General features: G+C 46.7%; 1 protein-coding gene across 1 annotated transcript in view; it reads right to left on the bottom strand.

Annotated features, from left to right (window-relative positions):
- LOC137533396 (Fc receptor-like protein 5) overlaps window positions 1-24,631 on the bottom strand; it is an 82,351-nt gene that overhangs the window by 33,861 nt on the left and 23,859 nt on the right. The window contains exons 3-7 of the mRNA XM_068254798.1: window positions 23,611-23,631; window positions 17,894-18,154; window positions 16,562-16,822; window positions 16,155-16,412; window positions 8,309-8,590 (exon numbers count right to left, since the gene is read on the bottom strand). Of these exons, the coding sequence (XP_068110899.1) occupies window positions 8,309-8,590; window positions 16,155-16,412; window positions 16,562-16,822; window positions 17,894-18,154; window positions 23,611-23,631 (1,083 nt within the window). The remainder of the gene's footprint in view (window positions 1-8,308; window positions 8,591-16,154; window positions 16,413-16,561; window positions 16,823-17,893; window positions 18,155-23,610; window positions 23,632-24,631) is intronic.

Below are 24,631 nucleotides of genomic sequence, written 5' to 3'. Positions count from 1 at the left end.
CCTAACTTCACTGCTAAATATACCCTGCATGAGGCCTATACCTAATATCCTAACCTACACCATCAGTTTTAGGAAAGGTTGCTGTACACGCCATTATGCTCTAAGAAGGAGGGGATTATAATGGTTCATCAAAGCATGTTTGGTTATCTAACATAAGTGTGAAAAAACATTTTCACTAACTGCATTGAAATCAGTGGCTATGACAAATCATTTTCACAAGGTAATAATATATTTGAAAAAATATGGGCACGCGGAAACAATTTTTTTTTCAAAAATGCACTGGCTATTGATTTCAGCTGACTGTTCAGGTTGGCTCCTGGAGGAGCCAAATGTGTTGCTGGAACACCAGCTAGATGAGCTGGTTATATAAACATTGTTTTGGGTGAATAAATGTTGCCTATGCTTGGTTTCATTGGCACAGTTAGGGGGCACCCTAATGGCAAACAAAAACGGACACGTATGATTGGGGCCCAAATTGGTTACCTTGCCTAGGACCCTGCTTAGTTTTAATCTGCATTGGTAACAGTCTCACCTGTGATTACGGGACCATTGGGGCTGTTACCAATGAGATGGTACACCTAGTAGGAAGAAGATAGGCCCTATGTGGATCTCTGAAAGGTGAGTGCTCCCACCCTCTGTCACCACATATACTGGGTGGGCTCTCTGGCTACCTATACTGGCTGGATTGGGATAGGGGTTCTCTGGCTACTTATAACACGGAGAGGGGCTCTTTGGCTACCTATACTGGTGGGCTCTCTGGTTATCCATATTGCAGTACTTTCTGGCTATGTATACTAGAGAGCTATCTAGCTATCTGTACTGGGGGTGTACTTTGGCTACCTATGCTGGAGGCTTTCTAGCTACCTATGCTGGGGGTACTGTCTCTGCCCCCCTTACACTGGGGAGCCCTCTCTTTCCACCTTTACTGGGGAGCTCTCTGGCTCTCTATACTTGGTGAAGGAGGATTCTGGCTATCTATACTGTTGGGAGCCTCTCTGGCTACCTAATTCTGGCAGCTCTTCTAGCTACCTATACCTTGGGGCACTTCTGGATTCCTGTACTAGGGGCTCCCTCTGGCTACCAACTACCTGGCTACCTAATACTGGGGCCCACCACTGGCTACCACATTACAACAGTGTGCCTAAGTCTGGGAGGGGGGAGAATGTTTACAATTTTGTGCTTAGAGATTTTAAGCCCCGAAACTGTCTAAAACAAATTGACTGAAATAGAGTCTCATAAGCTTGAGAGTGTTTTTCTCATTTTCCTTAATTTCTACTTGATTGATGTCATAATATGAAAGTAAAGCACATGTATAACATTATGTAATCTTTTTGACACAAGCCATTATTCTCACCTTCGACCTCAATAAGTAATTCTACGCTTGTTTTCTGCACATTGCCAGAAGACATTACTTCACAAGTGTATCTCCCAGAATCCTCCAGCTGGGCTGACACAACTCTGTATTCATTAGATGTTCCGAATCCCTGAGCTTCCTGTCCATCTATGTAGAAAGCATACTGCAGCTGTGTGTCCTGTCTGCAAGGATGAAGCCTGGTGGTGCAGGTCAGAGTCATATCATCTCCTTCTATTACCGGATCACGTCCTTTATTTATTTCTGGCAAACTGAACAGAGCTGCAAAACATAATAACCATATAGACAGGGGCTTCCCCTGAAATGCACTGCAGTGACATGCGACCTTACACCCACCCCAGAAATGCACAGTAGTGCCAAACCAGAGTAGTACACTGTTAGGCTCTTCCACGATTCCACACCATCTACCTGAGCCCCTCTGCTTGACACACACATTCAGTCATAGAGACGCTGGTTGTATCTAATGATGTGAAGTTAGTCAGACCTGTCACCGGTGGCCTCACCAGAGCTGGTTTATCCACCAGGCAACAGAGGCAGTTGCTTTGCAAAGTCTTCAGTAATGCTCTTTGTAACATAGATAATAAGACACATACAGACAGTGTTTTCTCCTGGATCTTCCCCCTCCCCCACCTTAGTTTAGCTGTCAGACACAGGCTGGGGTCTGGAATGACTAATGTTATTTGTGATCTCTGTCCAGCGTTCTCCACTAATAAAAATGTTTTGAAAACAAACAGCAGAAGCTGCTTCCTAGCCAGGGCTATGGAAAACGCATACACGATTCTGCCTAGTGTGTTCCTACCCTTAGTTTTATCACCTGAGTTGTACCTGAGGGCTTCTTTCTGACTTGTGTGAGAGACTAGCAGGGACAGGAGTCCTATTACAGGCAAGTAGCCTCAGTGTGATGTGGGACTGCAATACAGATAAGCTCTCTGCTCCATCTCAGGCTATTCTCAATTTCTCTCCACTCTTCCTTTCTCTGGACTAGTGCAGGCCAAAATCGCAATAGCAATCGCTAGCAATTTGCGAGTGCAATTGGATAAGCGGTTTTGAGAGCGTTTTTTTGAATGAATTGCTCCAAAAAATGCTTCATGCAGCATGTTTGCGATTTTGAAAAAAATCACAACTCTGCTGTGGGAACATCCTCATAGGGTAACATTAGCCAAGCGCTATTCAAATCGCTGTAGGTTTGCACCAGCCCTTCCTCATTCACCTTTGTTTCCCTCTTCCCCTAGTGCTGGGTGTGTCTTCTTGTCATACAGGAAAGCTAAATAAAAGTGCAATTCTGGTGAGGCAAATATCTTCTTCCCTCTCTTTCAGCTTTTTTCTCCTCACCGTTACTTCCCTTCTCTGCATAAGGGCTCAGACACACTATAAGCACTTCTCTGAGTGATTTTACCGCGATCGCGATTTTCCCATGATTTTAATGTAAGTCAGTTTGAGCATTTGTAAAAAGCTCTCAGAAAATTCTGGTGGCTTAAAGAGAATCTGTATTGTTAAAATCGCACAAAAGTAAACATACCAGTGCGTTAGGGGACATCTCCTATTACCCTCTGTCACAATTTCGCCGCTCCTCGCCGCATTAAAAGTGGTTAAAAACAGTTTTAAAAAGTTTGTTTATAAACAAACAAAATGGCCGCCAAAACAGGAAGTAGGTTGATGTACAGTATGTCCACACATAGAAAATACATCCATACACAAGCAGGCTGTATACACCCTTCTTTTTGAATCTCAAGAGATCATTTGTGTGTTTCTCTCCCCCTGCATCTCTCATGCACTGAAGTTTCAGGCTGCTCTTTTCTTCCTGCAAACAGCTTTGCCCTTGTCTGAATTTCCTCAGTATGTGAAAGCCCAGCCAGCTCAGAAGACAATTTATCCAGCTAGTAAAAGATAAGAGAGAAGAGAGAAGCTGCTCTAATCTAAATAGTACACAGGCAGTGTGCACAGAGGGGCCAGTTCATAGCAGAACCACAACACTGAAGAACTTGGCAGCCTTCCAGACACAGGCCGACAAGTCTGACAGGGGAAAGATACATTGATTTATTACAGAGACTGTGATAGCAGAAAGTGCTGCAGTAAGCTAGAACACATTAGAATAGCTTTTGGAACTTGTAGGATGATAAAAAACAGGATGCAATTTTTGTTACGGAGTCTCTTTAAAGTGCTCAGAAAATCGCTTATAGTGTGTCTGAGCCCTTAGTATTTGTACGCTGCGAGTGAGTTGGGCGCCGGGAGTGCTGAATGACGGCTCTTCCTGCTGCCACTAAACTCCCCGATGGCGTTAAATACTATTCCCCCTCCAAAGTCGTTGCAACTCTGAGGGAGGTGTAATTTGGGGTACGGCGATCACGGGGAACTTCCCTTATGTGCCCCACGCAGCATATTATTGCTGCTATGGGGCTCCTGGTTTGGGTAACCGGTGCTGAGTGCCGTGCACCAAAACCCCTGCTTTGCCTTCTCTCTCCTCTCTCCAATCTTGTTATTAGAAACCATAATCTAAAGCTGGCCATACATACATCAATTGTTACAGGCAGATTCTTTCACTATGATCGAATCATAATTGCTTTTCCACCTGTCAGTACTGAGTATGGATGTTGCCTATAGGGTTTCATACTATAGTACATACTATAGGGCAGCACGGTGGCATAGTGGTTAGCGCTCTCGCCTTGCAAGCGCTGGGTCCCTGGTTTGAATCCCAGCCAGGTCAACATCTGCAAGGAGTTTGTATGTTCTCCCTGAGTCTGTGTGGGTTTTCTCCGGGCACTCCGGTTTCCTCCCACATCCCCAAAAACATACAGATAAGTTAATTGGCTTCCCCCCCCCCCCCCCCAAAAAAAAAATTTGGCCCTAGACCATACATGTACTACACGATACATACATATGTCTATGGTAGGGACTAGATTGTGAGCCCCTCTGAGGGACAGTTAGTGACAAGACAATATACTCTGTACAGCGCTGCGTAATATGTCGGCGCTACATAAATACTTAAATAAATAAATAAATATAGTAAAGTGGGTTGTGTGCAGGCAGTGATGCACACTGCTACTGCCCAACAAAAAGGCATGTTGGGGGGGGGGGGGGGGAGTGAAAACTGTGATAGAAGGAGGGGTACCGAAACTTGGGAAATTATCATTAGCGAGGCAGGGATCATGGTGCCAGGAGGGAGGTCAGTAAAGATGTGTTACCTGAATGAGGGAGATGGTGGTCTGGTAAAGAGGAAGGGGATATCGGAGATGGAAGAGGGGCATATTTGAGGGATTAGTAGAGATGGTAGCGAAGGAGAGGACATAAGTGGGGAGGGGGGGAAGGAATGAGCCTTGGGGAATTAAAGTGGCCACACATCGGTTGACATCTGGCTACCTATAGTGGGGGGGTCACTTGGCTTCCTATACTGGGGGAACATCTGGCTAAATTTACTGGGGGATTGTCTTGCTATCTATTCTTGGGGGTACATCTGGCTACTACCTATAGTAGGGGGACTTCCAACAACCTATACTGCAGGGACATCTGGCCACCTATAGTGTTGGGCGAACACCTGGATGTTCGGGTTCGGGAAAGTTTGCCGAACATGGGCGCAAAGTTCGGTATGTTCGGGCCGAACCCCGAACTCTCCGAACATCCCGCTTTTGGGGGCCCTATGGGGTCGCAGGCATAAGGGGGGAGCATGCCCCGATCGCGGGGGGGGGGGGGGTCGGAAATTCCCCCCACCCCCTCCGCTAGCGCTCCCCCCTCTGCCCGCTTCCCCATACAAAAGTTTCAGGAAGTACCGGTCCGGTGGTAGTGGGTGGCTGGCAGTGGGCGGCACTGTGAAGTGAGTGACTGAGGAGGAGGAGTCCGGAGAGTGACGCGTTGAGGGAGGCCGGGCAGCGGGCGGTTCAGCAGTATTACCGTACTACTGCTGAACCGCCCGCTGCCCGGCCTCCTTCGGGGCATGCTTCCCCCTTATGCCTGCGACCCCATAGGGGGGCAGTATTCGGCCGAACAGGGCCCTGTTCGGCGGCCATTTAGTAGTTCGGGGCGAACCCGAACTTAAAAGGCCGAACACCATCAGGTGTTCGGCCGAACGCGAACATTACCCGAACAGGGTGATGTTCTGCAGAACCCGAACAGTGGCGAACACTGTTCGCCCAACACTAGCCACCTATACTGGGGGGCATGCTTTCAACAGTGTGGCTGAGGAGGGGGGCCCCAAATTTACTGCTCTGCTTGGGGCCCTATGTGGTCTTAATCCATCTCTGTTCGCACCCCCCCCCCCCTGCTCAATTTCTGTCTCCTTGGCAGCTGTCATGATATGACGATTGCAACAACAGTACGTGGCACGCATGGCCTGTGGTTGCCATAGAGATGCCAAGCTTCGAAGAACTTCCTACTTGTTGGGGCCTGTGCCGCTTGGATTCCTGAATCTGTGTGAGCAGTGAGTATAAGTTACTTACTGCAAGTCTGCTGCGACCCTCCAGTCCATTACACACCACAGACTCCACACTCGTAATAAAGAGGAAGTCCTGTGTAAGGGTCTAGGGTAGCGGGTTACTTAAAGGGCCAGTGCTTGAGCACCCAGAGCCCCCGTGCACGTGCCTGCATATAGAAGGGAAGCTTAAAATAAACCAGTCACAACCAAATTTTCTTATTTTAATCTCCAGGTAAGAAAATGAAAGATACATTTTTCTTATGCCATGTGCCAAAGCTAAACAATGACCTGATTCCTCTGTGTAATAAAATGACATCTGCCTCAACTTTACTCCAACTATGATGGTTCCCCTTCAATCTGTTCCTACTCCTTCTTAACCTCTTGAGGACCAAAGATTTATACCTCCCTAGTGACCAGGCGATTTTTACAATTCAGCACTGTGCCACTTTAACAGTTTATTACTCAGTCATACAACTTAGCACCCACATTAATTTTACCTCCTCTTCTTCCCACTAATGAAGCTTTCTTTTGGTGGTCTCTGATTGCTGCTGCAATGTTTATTTTATTATTCTTTTTATTAATGAAAGATGATCTTTTCAAAAAAAAACCCTATTACTTGTATTCCCTTTTATCCCCCCCCCCCCCCCCATTGGCCTAGACTATGTACATACACTACCCATACATAGGCATCAGGGAGGTGGCTAAATATATGTTTATTGTCCCACTAAGCCCTCTGAACCCACACTCAAAAACTGTCTGCACCTACCCACCCCCTCACCTATGTGCTCCCACCTCCTCACTTATCTGCTCCCATCCCCTCACCTATCTGCCTCAGCCTCTCACTTATCTGCTCCCATCCTCTCACATATCTACCTATACTGGGGATGCGGTGGTTTAGTTAGGGCTAATATGTTTAAACAATATTTTGTGATAAAAAAAGGATTTTTAAAGACAAACACTTAAATCACGCTTTTCTCCTGGCGGACTCAAAGCACCAGAGCTGCAGCCACTAGGACGCACTCTATAGGTAGTAGCAGTGTTAGGAAGACTTGCCTAAGGTCTCCTACTGAATAGGTGCTGGCTTACTGAACAGGCAGAGCCGAGATTTGAACCCTGGTCTCCCGTGTCAGAGGCAGAGCCCTTAACCATTACACCATCCAGCCAGTTTTTAAGAGACTTCAGTGTCTCTTTAATATATCCCAACTCTAAACAAGAGCCATTAGTCACATCACCTGTCAGTGGGCTTGATTCACAAAGCGGTGCTAACCTACTTAGCACGTCTAAAGTCTTTAGACGTGCTAAGCAGGGTGCTAAGTAGGTTAGTACCGGATTTCTCAATCAGATCGCGCGTTAACTTTGCGCGCGCAAAGTTTTACGCGCGCTAAGTCCCATAGGCTTTAATGGGCACTTCGCGCGGAGCGCCCTGCGCTCTGTGCAGTACGCGCGCATAAAGTTTTATGCGCGAAAAGCTTGTTTAGACGTGCTAAGGGGGTTTTCACAGGCGTGCTAACAGTTAGCACCGCTTTGTGAATCAAGCCCAATGTTTTTAATGTTGTGGCTGTGTATGTGCACATAGAAATAAGAAGGGATGGTCGGAAATGCTGAATACCGATTCCGCAGATTTCTGCAGAAACCTGAATTACCGATACCAATCTCCATGGAAAGGGTTTTTTTTGTCCTTATTGTTAATGATTTGATTATATGCTTTTTAAAAGAAAATTGCTTTGCGGAATCTCTTATTTTTTTTAGATGTTCGCTATTTTGCAGACATCCTTGATACACTACCAAATTTTCTGATTGTCCAAATACTTACGAGTTGGAAGCATTTGGCCAATCACAGGCTGCAGAATTTTGCTGCGTAGATTTGAATGTCATGGAAATTTTAAACAAATCACAAGACTCGGTGAAACTCGATAGTATCTGATTTGAAATATTCAGCAGCGTTGGACCAATCAGAGAGGGCAGTAGATTGCTGCGGAAATCGGAACAAAATGGAAATTTTAGACCAATCACAAGAACAAGCTACTACCGATTATTATTGAGTCATGATTGGTATTCCGATTTCCACTGAAAAATTCTGCAGCCTGTGATTGGTCTGGAGCTTCCAGGCTCTTGTGATTGGTCTAAAATTTCCACAGTATTCCGATTTACTGTTGTGTGGCTCTCTGACTATCTAATTCTGGGTGTTCTTCTGGCTACCTATACATTGGGGTACATCTGGATTCCTGTACTAGGGGCTCCCTCTGGCTATCTAATACTGGGGCCCACCGCTGGCTACCACATTACAACAGTGTGCCTGAGTCTGGGAGGGGGGAGAATTTTTTACAATTTTGTGTTTAGAGATTTTAAGCCTTGAAACTGTCCTACTTGGCCCAAGCTAAATGGCCAAATGGACTGAAATAGAGTTTCATAGGCTTGAGTGCATTTTGCTCATTTTCCTTCATTTCTACTTGATTGATGTCACATGAAAGTAAAGCATGTCTACACATTTTACATTATGTAATCTTTTTAAGACAAGCCTTCATTCTCACCTTCAACCTCAATGAGTAATTCTGCGCTTGTTTTTTTCACAGTGCCAGAAGACGTTTTTACTTCACATGTGTATCTCTCAGAATCATCCAGCTGGGCTGACACAACTCTGTATTCATAAAATGCTTTAAATCCCAAGACTTTCTGTCCATTCCTATAGAAAGCATACAGCAGCTGTGTATCCTGTCTGAGAGGATGGAGCCAGGTGCTGCAGGTCAGAGTCACATTATCGCCTTCTATTACCGGATCATGTCCATTATTTATTACTGCCACTCTGAACAGATCTGCAAAACATAATAATCATGTTTGAATGGCTGAATGTGATAGCTTAAAATAAACCACTGTCAAACTCCCCTATTAATACTCTAGCTCACTCTGAACTACCCTACCGTCCCCAGGATGCAGATTTCAATGTAGCTAAGTTTCCTCCACTTCTTACTAGTTGATAGCTATTAGTTACCATTTTGATAGTTTTGATTTATTTCTTCTCTTCTCTCAATCTCAGGGCATAAAAACCACTCTATAACTGCCCTATAACAGACAACCCCTCTCCAGGGCCGGCCCTAGACTATTTGCCGCCTGAGGCAAAAAAAAAAAATTCCGCCGCCCCCCCCCAACCCCCCCCCCGAGGGGGGGCGCGCTCTGGGGGGCCGCCGAGCTGGAGGGGTAGCTGGCAGGACGGGGGTATTGGGCCTAGCGGCGGGGAGGGGGTCGTACCCCCCCTCCCTCGCCTGGGTCCCCCGAGCTGCGCTACCCTCCAGCCTTAAATACAAGCAGCCGCTATGTGTAAGAGGCACGGGCGGGGAGGACTCACCTCTTCCTCGTTCCAAGCGTGCGCTCCACTGCCGTCACTTCCTGCAGCGTTGCAGGAAGTGACGTCAGTGGAGCGCACGCTTGGAACGAGGAAGAGGTGAGTCCTCCCCGCCCGTGCCTCTTACACAGCGGCTGCTTGTATTTAAGGCTGGAGGGGAGCGGAGCACGGGGGACCCAGGCGAGGGAGGGGGGGGGTCCGACCACCCTCCCCGCCGCTAGGCCCAATACCCCCGTCCTGCCAGCTACCCCTCCAGCTCGGCGGCCGGCTCCCCGCACCCATGGACGGGCGGGTGCCGCCCCTGGAATTTTGCCGCCTGAGGCAAAAGTTTCACCCCGCCTCATGAGCGGGACGGCCCTGCCCCTCTCTTGACATGATGTGTTTTGACACCTAGAGAGGAAACTAATCTCGGGCAATACAACGCTTAATAAGATTATGCTCTGATCAGAAGAATGCTAGATATTATTGCTGTAGATCTTGAAAATCTTTCAGCATTGTATAGATATCTATATTTCATTATTCCACATCATATTTCAAGTATTTTATATGTTTAATATCTGTACTTATATATCAATGTTCACCCAACTGTACTGACATTGATGTGTTGCATCACCCTGTTATAATTGTTATAACTGCTTCAACAAAATAATAAAAACTTATTGATGTTAAAATAAACCACTGTCACCACTCACAAGTCACAACAAAGTTATCTTGTTTTACTCTCCGGGTAACAATCAGAAAATGAATGATGGATTCGTCTTATGCCATGTGCCAAAGCAGAAAAATTACCTCTGTGTATTAAAAAATCTGATGCCTCCAAACTCCCACAGACACCTGCTCCAAGTCCACTCCAACTACGCTGGGTCACCTTCTACCCTCTGTTCCTACTCCTTCTTAAAGACATGTTTATTATCCTTCTAAGCTTTCTGAACCCGCCCTCTCAGCTGTCTGCTCCCACCCCCTCACCTATCTGCTCCCACCCCCTCACTTATCTGCTCCCACCCCCTCACTTATCTGCTACCACCCCCTCACTTATCTGCTCCCACCCCTCACTTATCTGCTCCCACCCCCTCACTTATCTGCTCCCACCCCCTCACCTATCTGCTCCCACCCCCTCACCTATCTGCTCCCACCCCCTCACTTATCTGCCTCAGCCCCTCACTTATCTGCTCCCACCCCCTCACCTATCTGCTCCCACCCCCTCACTCAGGGGCGCATCTATCCATTTTGTCACTCCAGGCGAGAAAACCTGTGGTGCCTCCCGCCCCCATGGCACCACCCCACACCATGAAAATAATCTTAATGCGGCAGCGTTTCACCAGGAAATAACCATAATGTGGCAATGTTTTACCAGAAAATAATTGTAATGCGGCAGCGTTTCACCAGAAATTACTTATTGAGGCAGCATTTCACCAGAAAATACATGTAAGAAAGAAAATACATGTAAGGAAGAAGGCACACGTGGGGACATATGGAGGTACAGGGGCGCAGAAGGAGGCACGAGGGTCGGAAGAAGTCACAAAGGAGGACAGAATGAAGGACACAGGGGGACAGAATGAGGCACAATGGGGGACAAAAGGAGGCACAATGGGGGCAGAATAAGGTACAAAGGACAGAGAAGGCACAGGAGGACAGGAGGAGGTACACAGAGGGGCAGAAAGAGGTACAGTGGGACAGAAGAAGGCATGAGGACCAGAAGGAGGCACAAAAGAGGACAGGAGGCACACAGGGGGACAGAAGGAGGCACAAAGTGGGGGAGAAGGAGACACAAAGTGGGGAAGGAAGCGACACAATGGTGACAGATTGAGGCACAAAGGGGGACAAAATGAGGCACAGGAGGAAAGAAGGAGGCACAGGAGGACTGAAGGTGGCACCCAGGGGACCGAAGGAGGCACAATGGGAGACAGACAAAAGCACAAATGGGGGCAGAAGGAAGCACAGGGAGACAATAGAAGGCACAAAGGGGGACAGAAAGAGACACAAAAGGGGGACAGAAGATGGCAGAGGGGGATGTAAGAAGGCACAGGGAGACAGAAGAAGCCAGAGGGGGACAGAAGCGGGGACAGAGGAAGGCGCAGGGGACAGAAGTGGCATATGGGGACTGAAGAGACATAGGGAGGCACAGGAGGACAGAAGGAGGCAGAGTGGGATCTGAAGGAGGAAACGGGGGCAGAGGTAGCACCGGGGGACAAATAAAGGCAAAGGGCACATAAGGAGGCACATAGGGACAGAAGGAGGCACAAAGGGAGACAGAAGGACAGACGGGGTCAGACATGGCACAAGGGACTGACGGAGGCACAAGGAGACAGGAGGCACAAAAGGAACAGAAGGAACCACAAAGAAGAAAGAAGCACAGACGTGGCAGCTGCCTTGCACTAAATGGATGCAGCAGAAGCAAGTAATAGAACACTCACGGGGCGGGGCTTATACCAGGGTGGGGCTTTGGAGGCGGGGCTTATCCAGCAACATGGTGCCCCCCAGGACCAATGGCACTCCAGGCAATGGCCTGTACTGCCTATGCCTAGAGGCGCCCCTGCCCTCACTTATCTGCTCCCACCCCTCACTTATCTGCTCCCACCCCCTCACTTATCTGACTCAGCCCCTCACTTATCTGCTCCCAACCCCTCACCTATCTGCCTCAGTCCCTCACTTATCTGCTCCCACCACCTCATCTATCTGCCTCAGCCCCTCACTTATCTGCTCCCACCCCCTAACCTATCTGCTTTAGCCCCTCTCCCATCTGCTGCCACCCCCTCACATATCTGCCTCCACCTGCTCACCTATCTGCCTCCACCCGCTCACCTATCTGTCTCAGCCCCTCTCCCATCTGCTCCCACCCCCTCACCTATCTACCTCAGCCCCTCTCCCATCTGCCTCAGCCCCTCTCCCATCTGCTGTCACCCACTCACCTATCTGCCTCAGCCCCTCATTTATCTGCTCCCACCCCCTCACCTATCTGCCTCAGCCCCTCACTTATCTGCTCCCACCCCCTCACCTATCTGCCTCAGCCCCTCACTTATCTGCTCCCACCCCCTCACTTATCTGCTCCCACCCCCTCACCTATCTGCCTCAGCCCCTCACTTATCTGCTCCCACCCCCTCACCTATCTGCCTCAGCCCCTCACTTATCTGCTACCACCCCCTCACTTATCTGCTCCCACCCCCTCACCTATCTGCCTCAGCCCCACACTTATCTGCTCCCATCCCCTCACCTATATGCCTCAGCCCCTCTCCCATCTGCTCCCACCCCTCACCTATCTGCCTCAGCCCCTCTCCCATCTGCCTCAGCCCCTCACCTATCTGCTGCCACCCCCTCACTTATCTGCCCCAGCCCCTCACTTATCTGCTCCCATTCCCTCACCTATCTGCCTCAGCCCCTCTCCCATCTGCTGCCACCCCCTCACCTATCTGCCTCAGCCCCTCACTTATCTGCTCTCACCCCCTCACATATCTGCCTCCCACCCCCTCGCATATCTGCTCCCATCCCCTCACATATCTGCCTCCCACCCCCTCACATATCTGCCTCAGCCCCTCACTTATCTGCTCCCATCCCCTCACCCATTTGCCTCAGCCCCTCACTTATCTGCTCCCACCCCCTCACTTATCTGCTTCCACCCCCTCACCCATCTGCCTCAGCCCCTCTCCCATCTGCTGCCACCCCCTCACCTATCTGCATCAGCCCCTCACTTATCTGCTCCCACCCCCTCATTTATCTGCTCCCATCCCCTCACCTATCTGCCTCAGCCCCTCTCCCATCTACTGCCACTCCCTCACATATCTGCTTCCATCCCCTCACCCATCTGCCTCACCACCTCACGTTTCTGCTCCCACCCCCTCACTTATCTGCTCCTACCCCCTCACTTATCTGCTCCCACCCCCTCACTTATCTGCCTCAGCCCCTGTAATGGATTGCGGAGATGCCGCCGCACGGTCTGGCAGCGGGGCGGCTGTCTACGCATTCAGACCGGCGGTTTCCGCACAGCAGCATGCGTCTGGTTTGTCTGAGCCTTCTAGTGCACACAGATGGAGAGTTGCCCGCGCTGAGAGGCAGGACCTTTATGCTAGTAGGAGAGGGATCAGCTGATCAGGACGATTAGCTGATCCCAGCGCAGTGGGTGATTGGCTGAGTGGTGCTGGGCGGCGCTGAGGAGCTCTGCACTATATATAGATCTTGCTGGTCAGTCTCAGGTTGTCTGCCGTTGCGAATACTTACGTGTGAGCACTCAGACCTCAGTCAGATCCCACAGTGTGTTAGAACCAGGAGGACCTGGGAATTCACACTTAGCCAGATTACGCTTGTGTTATACTTTAGACCAGTTCCGGGGTGTTGTGACCAAGGACCTCACACCCAAGCTTAGGATTACTGTGTCATTGCTGTGTTATACTTTAGACCAGTTCCGGGGTGTTGTGACCAAGGACCTCACACCCAAGCTTAGGAATACTGTGTCATTGCTGTGTTATACTTTAGACCAGTTCCGGGGTGTTGTAACCAAGGGCCTCACACCCATGCTTAGGAATACTGTGTCATTGCTGTGTTATACTTTAGACCAGTTCCTGGGTGTCGAGACCAAGGACCTCACACCTCAGGCTAGGACTCTGTTCTATTTCTGTTATGACCATTTGTTCTGTCGACCTCTCTATTGCTTTCTGATTCGGTACCTCTGCATATCTGCCTACCTGTTGCCAGACCCTGCCTGTACCCGGTTACCGAATCAGTCTTCTGTCTCTGTACCTCATCTGCTCGTGTGTTGCCGACCTGGCCTGCCTGACCTTCCAGGCTTTCACTCACCCCTTGAGTGCTCAGTCTATCTGTACTAGCTGTGACACCATTCCACAAAGTGTCAGCTGCACTTAGGACTCCCGCTCCTCAGAGAGTCCGGCCTGTTAGCAGCCAGTGGCCTCTTCCCCTGGAGTCCCCTGGCTGCAGTACAGTGTATTATCTGATTTCTAGTTATCCCTGGTTGCCAGGTTCTCACTATTCTCTCTCTCAAGGAGATAGTTTCTGCACTGCCCAGGACCACCTGCCCCTCAGGTGGTTCTTGGCCGAGCTGCCTATATCTCCCGCTTTTCGGGAGATAGCCTACAGTTACACCAAACACTTACACTTTATTAGGTGTCCAGAGGTTAGTCATACTTGTATTATTGGTGATTCTGCAGATCATCCATAATCAAGTATACATTTGTATTATTGGTGATTCTGCAGATCATCAATAATCAGGTATAATCTGTATTCTTGGTGATTCTGCAGATCATCAATAATCAGATTCTCTCTGTGTGCTGACACCGATCGTTACAGCCCCTCACTTATACCTATCAGGTATAATCTGTATTCTTGGTGATTCTGCAGATCATCAATAATCAGATACTCTCTGTGTGCTGACACCGATCGTTACAGCCCCTCACTTATCTGCCTCAGCCCCTCACACATGTGCTCCCATCCCCTCACCTATCTGCCTCAACCTCTCTCACATCTGCTGCCACCCCCTCACTCATCTGCTCCCACCCCTCACCTATCTGCCTCAGTCCCTCACTTATCTGCTCCCACCCCCTCATTTATCTGCTCCCACCCCCACATATCTGCTTCCACCCCCTCACCTATCTGCATCAGCCCCTCACTTATCTGCTCCCACCACCTCACCTATCTGCCTCAGCCCCTCACTCATTTGCTCCCACCCCCTCACCTATCTGCCTCAGCCCCTCACTTATCTGCTCCCACCCCTCACTTATCTGCTCCCATCCCCTAACCTATCTGCCTCAACCCCTCCCCCATCTGCTGCCACCCCCCTCACATATCTGCTCCCACCCCTCACCTATCTGCCCCCACTCCCTCACCTTCTGCCACCACCTCTCCTATCTGCTCCCACCCTCTCAGTTGTCTGCTCCCACCCACTCTCCTATCTGCTCCCACCCCCTTTCCTATCTGCTCCTACACCCTCACCTATCTGCCCCAGCCCTTCACCTATCTGCTCCCATTACCTCGCCTATCTGCTTCCACCCCCTCTCCTATCTTCTCCCACCCTCTCAGCCATCTGTGTGTTTGGGAACCTTAATATATCCCAACTCTAAACAGGAGCCATTAGTCATGTCACCTGTCAGAGTGGCTAATGTTCTGGCTGTATATGCTCATAGAAATAAGAAGGGATGGTCAGAAATGCCAATTTACGATTCCACAGAAATACTGATTACTGAAAATGTTGATTACTGATTCCATGGATTCCCACAGAATTCCAAATTTTTCTCTGATTGGTCCAGTACTACCAAGTATTTCTGAGTCCTGTGATTGGCCTCAATTTTCAGATTTGGAAATATGTGGTAGCATTGGACCAATCAGAAAATGCAATAGTTTAACAGGGAAATTTTAGTACCATGGAAATTTTAGATCAGTCACAAGAATCGGCTACTATTGATTAATATTGAGTCCTGTGATTGGTTTTCTGATTTCCACTGAAAATTTCTGCAGCCCGTGATTGGTCCAATGATTCTGAGCTCTGTGATTGGGTTAAAATTTCTGAGTTGTGGGTAATGCGTTATTTCTGCCGAATACTGATTTCTGAGACCAGTATATGGTTAGCGCTGTGGTAAGCCCATTTCCACTCGAAATCGGTATTCTGCGTAAATTTTCCTACCATCCCTAGAAATAAGTAAGCAAACTGAACTACATTTACCATCACCCGCTGCAATATCTAAAGCCAAACTGAATGAACTGCTTTTTCTTCACAAAATTGTTGTTATTGTTTAACACAGAGGCTTCCAAGTCTCTAGACATGCTGACTACAGATGGCCAATGGGATGCTTATAATTCTGCAACTGTAATGCAAATTATATGCAGCTTGGGATTGGGTGAATCAGAGTTGTCAGGAAGTGTCACTGATTGGTGCTGCATACAATTTGTACTTAATTTACATAAAAGTCAGAATTATTTATGAACCATTTGTTAACCATTTCCAGTGGTGACAGAAGCCTATTCTTTGTTAGCATAAGATGAAAATTGTGATAAAGTTCATCCAGCATAACTTTCATCAAATTTGTCACACTTACCTTCTATGAAAATGGAAGTCTTCCTCTCGTGTGTTTGATAGTCCCATATCTGCTTTGTACATCTGTACTCACCGCTCATTGAGGGGTTCACATTGTTCAAACTCAAAGTATGTCCAGTTTGTCCAGGAGGGTTTATATTAATATTACCCTTGTAAAAGTATGTTTCCTTATTTTCATTATCTATAGACCTGCTGTGACACCTCAGATGCAGGGTGTCACCTTCCACCGTGATAGGCGGAGCCTGGAGGATAAGATTGCCTGAAAACAGAAAAAGAATGAAAAAAAAAAATGACCCACAATCATCATCACATCAACAACATGAAACATAGCAATGAGAAAATAATTTTTTTAGTTTAGTTCTCTGACGTATATCATCAGCTTCCTCTACATAAAAAAACACAACTTACCCTTTGTAACATCAAGCTTAATCGGGAAGCTGTAACTGCCAGTTCCATCTCTGCACTGATATTCTCCTCTGTCATCACTTCTGGCAGAGTATATTGTGTAGGGCTCTCCATTCTCCTCTATTAGTTTCTCATCTCGGTACCAGGAATACTGTCCTCCCCATGTTGCTCCAGGCTGCACATTACACTTCATAGTCATCCGTTCCCCAGTGAATATTTGTCCCCAGCCAGGATCAAAGCTCACAGAAGGTGCTGGTGAGGATCCTATTAAACACAGTTTTAGGTAAGAATGTAATAAAAAAAAATAATAGTTATTGGTTTGATTAAATTGTACCTGCATTAAATAGTTAGGCAAGAATGACAAATAAAATAATGACGTCTTACAATCGGATAAATACAAATCATTATTAAACACCATAAATATGTCAGCACTAGTTTTTAATTAGGAAATTTGCATTGATGGAAAATCCTCTTACTCATCGGTATGCATATTGTGCATATCACGGCACACACGCACTATGCATATCTTTGATGTGAGAGATGGAGCCGCCTATTGCCTGGTTTGTCAGTTTTCTGGTGGGGGACCTAGAGTTGCTATGCTGCCATTATAGGGTCAGTGCAGCTAAGAAGAGTGCCACTTAGACTGGTGCTCCTGTGGGAGCTGTATGGTGCCGTTGGCATGACCCAACAGTGCTTCTACAGCCCCACAAGGGGGATTTCACAAACACAGATCATTTATGTCACGCTTTTTTTACTAGCGGACTCAAAGTGTCAGAGCTGCAGGCACTAGGAAGCGCTCTATAGGCAGTAGCAGTGTTAGGGAGTCTTGCCCAAGGTCTCCTACTGAGACAGGTTCTGGCTTACTGAACAGAAAGAGCTAAAATTCGAACCCTGGCGGCCTGTGTCAGGAAAGATTTTACAATAGGCAAACACTGACTAAATGATCTGGGCCCGTTTCCACTAGGAGCGGTGTGATGCGGCTACATAGCCGCATCACACCGCAGGTGTCCTGAAACACATACACGGCAATGGAAGAGTTTCCACTGCGTGCATGTTGTGCGGAGCGGTGCGGAGCGATCCGTGAATCTGCAGCATGCTGCACATTCTCGCACGGCCGCATCTGCCAGCAGCCGCGTCCCATCTCCTCCAATACACTGAAGTGATGCGGCCAGCGGCGGAAGTGATGTGATGCAGCTAGGTAGCCGCATTCACATCACTAAGTAGTGGAAACCGGCCCTAAATGAATATTGTGGGGGAAAAAATATATTTATTATGACATTTTCAAAGCAGATCTTCATGAAATTTTAATGATCAGCCAATATAATTATAACTCACCTTTAGAATTAATGTTCAGTCTGACACCATTACTATAGGAACCAGAGCCAAAGCAATAATACAGCCCAGAATGTTTCTCTTCTGTGGTAAAGGCATACTGTTTACCATACCACCTGATATCTTTATAGTCTTTATACCAGTAATAGTTCTGGTCACTTTCATCTTGTGTTTCTCCATCATTACAGGTTAGGATCACTGATTCACCAGTATAAAAATAGCTCCAACTAGGGGTGATGGTCACAATGGGTTTAACAGACTTTCCTACAAAATAAACCATTTTACATGTCACCTTAGAAGTCACTCTGTGTTCTCAAACGCTGAAATAAACATGTTATACCCGTTGTAACTCAAGACAAAGTGTTGTAAGGCCTCTCTCACACAGGATGTTGGAACTGGTGTTTCCGCCACCTGTCTATCACTCCCATATCTATTGCTGCATAGCATTACCAACAATAATATACCTTTATAGATCATTATTATCATCATTTATAGAGCGCTGACATCTTCTGTAGATGATTATAGAAACTATTGAAGGCTCACTTCCTGTTACTAGCTGTCCCACCAAGCGTTCACAAAAGCATGTCACTTCTATGGCCAATTTGAAAGCGATTAACCTCTCAGTATATTATATTCCCCGTCCCTGTCACTTTTTTAGTCAGTAGGAAGCTGATTTTAGAACAGATCTGCTGAAGAACGAATGCAGAAACTATTAGCAAAGACAATAGCAATATGGAGGGATGTAACATTTTGTGTCACTGCCAAGCCCTCACTGGTGGGCAAACCGGTTTTACATTTTTTTCATAGGCACCAATAAAAAAAAGCAAGAAAAAAATCAAATAATGTATTGGTAGTATTGGTATTCAAATTCAGGATGTCCTTACAGTATAGTCGACTTGACAATGGCTGTTTGAATTTGGACCTTGCTGACCCAATAAACACCTGATTTTACGGTACAAATTCAACGCTCCCAAAGTGCTCCGTGATTCCCCCACCCCCGGGATAGTTTTTTTAACCATCTTAGCGGTATGGACGAGCTCAGCTCGTCCATCCCCGCCGATGGCTGCCGCTCTGGCCCTGCTGGGCCGATTTTTACGAAATAAAAAGCAGCACACGCAGCCGGCACTTTGCCAGCCGCGTGTGCTGCCTGATCGCCGCCGCTCTGCGGCGATCCGTCGCGAGCAGCGGCGAAAGAGGGTCCCCCCAGCCGCCTGAGCCCTGCGCAGCCGGAACAAATAGTTCCGGCCAGCGCTAAGGGCTGGATCGGAGGCGGCTGACATCAGGACGTCGGCTGACGTCCATGACGTCACTCCGCTCGTCGCCATGGCGACGAAGTAAGCAAAACACGGAAGGCCGCTCATTGCGGCCTTCCGTGTTACTTTTGGCCGCCGGAGGCGATCAGAAGAACGCCTCCGGAGCGCCATCTAGTGGGCTTTCATGCAGCCAACTTTCAGTTGGCTGCATGAAATAGTTTTTTTTTAATTTAAAAAAAAACCCTCCTGCAGCCGCCCTGGCGATCTTAATAGAACGCCAGGGTGGGCATTAATAAATATAAAAATATTTGAATGAGCTAATATACAAACATGTTCAATTGGCTTTGCATTGTAAAATGTAATTTATTTAAGTTTTTAGAAGTACATCTATGAATTACATCTTCCAACGATATATTCTTAAATCAATTTTTCCAGCATCGTACTTTGTCAATCACAATCTCCAGCAATGTCTTAGCCAACCAAGTTGGCTTCTGTCTGTGTTCTTTTATCTTCTCCTCCATACAGAAACACGTCAGACTCATGCTGTCTCCTGAGCCACAATTATTGAGCTTTAACCACCAATGATATCAACAAGACCTTTAATTCAAATCCACTGTAAGTTACGTCTGACGTAGCTCCGTGGACATACATGGCCGTGGATTACCTAGGACATAGATATGCGGGGATTTGAAGCGGTCACCTGGGGACCTGACACACTGTATTCAATAACGTTTACTCAACTCTCGCTTTGTAAGTGCAAACTTTTGCTATACAATTTTAATATCAAAACCGTTTTTACGCTATGAGGCGTTTTCTTAGTTTATGACAGTGTCTGATGCCAAGGCTGCGGACTGGCGATTAAGAGGAATATCCTCCTCCATAAGCTATCATTCTAACCTCCGGATACTATAGAAGGACATCTGGGTGAGTGCGGGCATTGTGGGAAGTGTTCTGGTGCTCGCATTGGGGTGTTTTGGGCAATTTGCCTTTTTGACTAACAGTGACAGGAGTGGATGCACCGGGAAGGTGACAGCATTTAATGCCTTACACTATTGGCTGTTCTTTTTCTCTCTCTGCATATGTTGTGTCGGCCATAAGAGTGACAAAGCCTTTTTGCGAACCTGGGAATTATTGATAAAGACATTATCTGTATCTTTGGACTGAATCAGGTTTTGTACTAGTGTTGTCTACTTGCGATCTAGGCCTTGAGTGTGGCTCTTGTATTATTTACTAGCAGTAAGGATAGTACCATGGGAGTAGGAAACAATATTTGCCATGGAGGGTCCTAAGTGGATTGGGACCCTTTTTATGTAAGTGATTTCTGTACGATGCTTTTTGCATGTTTAACAATAAACACTACCAAGAGGGTTTGTCCTGCTGCATTCCGTTTTCTGAGTGGGAAGAGTGTGGAGCGACTATTGACAGTGATGGTCCACACAGCGCTACAGTTTTGTTTACATGCTCAATGAGACTGGTTGGAGGAATGCATCTTCCTGTTAGCAGCAGTGGATCTCTAACTGCTTTTTATCACCAATACAGCAAACCATCATTGGGGCACTTTAGCTAACTAGACAAAATAAACTCTTGTTGGAAAATGTAAATGTCCACCAATGGGGCTTCTGATCATTTTAGTAGAATGCTGTGATGGGGGCTGATGGCTGCAAAATGATAGAAGAACAGAAGAATAGAAGAAAATAACAAAAAAAGGCAGAACCAAAGGCAGAAGAATAAAAGAACCTGAAGAAGAAAGGTGAAAAAAAGACATTTACAGATCAAAATGATGGAAGAAGGTAGAATGATATATAAGATAATGTATTTACATAAAAGAAGAAAAAGGGTATAGAACAGAAGAAAAAACAGGATATATAATAAGAAATAATGATATCAAAGAAAATAGAAGAGCAAACACACACAAAAAAGTTGTATTATGACATATTTGTTTTGTTTTTTTTTCAAATAAAATTTCACTCCTCTTGCTTATACAGGTAGTCCCCGGTTAACGAACGAGATAGGGACTGTAGGCTCGTTCATAACCTGAATCTGTTCTTAAGTCGGGACGATGTGCCTTTGCTGTCCCCTGTACCTCGTCTGTGCCCCCTGTGTGTCGCTGGTGCCCCCCCCCCCCCAATGCAGAGTATGCGCAGCGGGCGCAATAAGTCTCACCTGCTTCCACGGCGGCTCCGGGCCAATCAGCGGCATCCTCTCATCCCTCAATGGTCCTCCCGGCAGCTTCCGTAGCGTCGCATAATGACGCAATCAGAAGGAGACGTGGGGTCTCCTTCTGATTGCGTCATTACGCGACGCTACGGAAGCCGCCAGGAGGACCATTGAGGGATGAGAGGATGCCGCTGATTGGCCCGGAGCCGCCGTGGAAGCAGGTGAGACTTATTGCGCCCGCTGCGCATACTCTGCATTGGGGGGGCACCAGCGACACAAAGGGGGGCACCAGCGACACACAGGGGGCACCAGGGGCACATACTCTGCTGTAGTCCCCGGTGGCGTGACGTCATCGCGGCGGGGCGGAGCTACGGTCGCGGCGTTCGTATCGGCGGGTCGTTCGTATGTCGGGCGTTCGTAACCCGGGAACTACCTGTAACTAAGTAAGGGGTAAAAAAAGAAAAGAAAAAACTCTTTACCTAAGTACTTGAAAAGTTGCGGAAAACTGTGCGTCCTCGTACTGTTTAACCACTTCAGGACCATAGACTTACACCCTCCTAGTGACCAGGCTACTTTTTACAATTCAGGCCACTGCAGCTTTAAGAGCTCACTGCAGGGCCGTACAACTCAGCACACAAGTGCCCCCACCCCTTTTCTTCCCACCAACAGAGCTTTCTGTTGGTGGGCTCTGATCGCTTGTGCAGTGTTTATTTATTTATATATATTTTTTTAAATAAATGTGTCTATTTTTTATTTATTTTCCCCACCCTCCCTCTTTTGCCAGCCAATGACAGCAATCGCTGTCATAAGCATCAGCCTATGAGAGCCAATGTCACCATCTAACAGTCTCTCAGTCTCTAAGTTCTACTTTTAACTTGTCTATGTTCACAAGTATGTGCATGCACAGTGTTATTTAAAATGGCAAGGCCCACCTCACTTGCTGGTCTCCACACATTTATGGCCATCATCTGACCATAGTAGTGGCCAGCACTGAGTAGGGAAACATACACACATGCGCTATTTCACTATCCAGGTCAATGGAGCCACATGGATCTGCAGTAACAGCTCACATAGTGTTCAGGGGAAACTTGGCACAACTAATGAAGGCAAGGGACAGCAATGTGCAGTAATCAATGCTTCTACTGCAAAATAAAACTGATGTATGAATAGTGGTGATTTCTCTCTCCATAGCTTGGAGCACTGTCACTTGTTTGATGTCTGTTTGAAGAAATATGTATACTAATAATGTTTAGCAGAACTAGGAAAATTATGTTTTTATTGTTAGACTAGCGGTAGGTCTTTCCCCCGAGGGCCCGTCAACTCCGTGTGGAAGTCTAGTAGGAAATAATTTGTGCACATATTATTTATACTGAAGCTAACACCCTCCTTTGCTGTACCTGTTTTGAATACATGTTGTGTAACATTGTCCATATTGTGGAGCTCTGCACATCTTTGCAAATAGCTAATTTGGGTACAGCTTCTGTCTGAAAGTGCCACCAATTTCTCCTGCTGCACAAAATTAACGTAAGTATACTATTTGGCTAGCTGCATTCATGTGCTTCAACCTGCATTAAAATTTTAGATTAGCAATTAGTACATCATTTTGCATCTGATTTGCATTCAAGGTATGTATTTAGCCCCTGTGGGGCTCTGCATGCCTCTGTTGGCTTACATTTCAGTTTGCAGCCTGGAGCGCTTTGAATAAACCAAGTGTGGACAACACATCACAATCTTCATATACATAACAAATATTGCCACAAAAACACTTCATCTGAAGAATAAACCCTTTTATCAGAGGGAGTGAAGTAATAGTTGGGGGCCCAATTAATGCTCTGGGCCCCCCTGCAGACATACGAGCTGCTCCCATGGGCGTAGCAATCCCCCTGCAACCCCTGCCATCACAGGGGGGCCCAGAGGCTTTTGGGGCCCCTCCACCTTCCTCTCCCCAACCGCAAGTGCAGCCAACTAGCAAAGAAACCTCCCTGTTCACTCACAAAACCAGTGTGCAGGAGCGTGTGTAATTATGTCCTGCTTCCAGACGCAGCTTCACAGCAGAACACTCTCTGCTGCCATTCACCAGCTCCCGATCACGTGACCCTTATGGAGTTTGGGGACAAAGGGGGCTCCATGCTATTATTTTTGCAGGGGGGCCTTTTAATTCTAAATATGCCCCTGGCTGCTCCCCTGCAGTTACACCCCTGGTCTTACATGATGAAAAAGATAATGCAGTGACATTTACAAACGTAAATATATTATGTCAGTTCTTTGTTAGAAAATACACAGTATAGTAGATTACTTTGGTGCACTGACCTGAGATCCTCGCTATCGATGCTGAAAGAGAAAAATGGTAAAATTAAAAACGAACAATTATTTCTGCATTGTTTTTGCTATTAGCAGTTAATGATCTAATGGCGTGTTATGCTCTAGTACTAAATAATAGATCATCTTGTAAAAAGGCTACTGACCCCCCTTCCCACATGTCTACTTTCTGCCCCTTGCAAATATCTTGCTAGTTTGTAAGACCACTGGATTCTGTTGTTTCCAGGATTGCTGAACTTTCCCACTTCTATATGCAACACGCTCTTTGTGCTATGCTGCAAATACACACACTGACCAAAAATGTAGTTACAGTATTGTACAATACAAATATCTAAGCTAATTGTCTAATTAACTTCCTCTTCTTCCACAGTTGTGTATAACCCTCATTGAGCACAAAGTACAGGACTATTCCATAACCAACATCATATTGATTCACAAAAAAATAGGATAAATTGTCAACTCATCTCTCAAGTCTTAAGGTGGCCACACACGATACAATAAAATGATCCGATTTTACGGTAATTCGATAAAAACGATCGGATCTCCCGAAAAAATCGAAAGCTTTTTTTTCATTCGACTGAAAAATCCGATCGGATTTCCTGTTTTCTTCGATTTTTATCGATCCGGAATGCCAGATATTTCTCTTCAATCTTTCTAAAGATTGTATGGTGTGTGTTAGATTGTCAGTTTATTAATATACACACCCTAGCAATTTTGTCAGAGTATCCAACCATTTTTATCATAATTGGGGAAAAATTGTACATACGTGTGTGGTACATTGGTCATATTTTTGAAATGTTACAATCAGTCAGAAAAATGTATTGCAATTCTTAAATTGAACAGATATTTAAAAAATTGCATGGTGTGTGGCCACCATTAAGCTAAGTACACACTTTCAATTGCAATTGGCCAATCACTGACCAAATTTACCACCTCCATGTAGTATGAGGGTGCAGCGAATACTAATGCTGCGTACACACAAGATAAGTCTTTGAAACATGAAAGGTCAAAG

This window comes from Hyperolius riggenbachi, chromosome 9 (assembly GCF_040937935.1).
Source record: "Hyperolius riggenbachi isolate aHypRig1 chromosome 9, aHypRig1.pri, whole genome shotgun sequence".
NCBI classification, from domain to species: domain Eukaryota; kingdom Metazoa; phylum Chordata; class Amphibia; order Anura; family Hyperoliidae; genus Hyperolius; species Hyperolius riggenbachi.
Note: the sequence above shows the minus strand (reverse complement) of the source record. Positions and strands in the feature narration are given on the sequence as shown.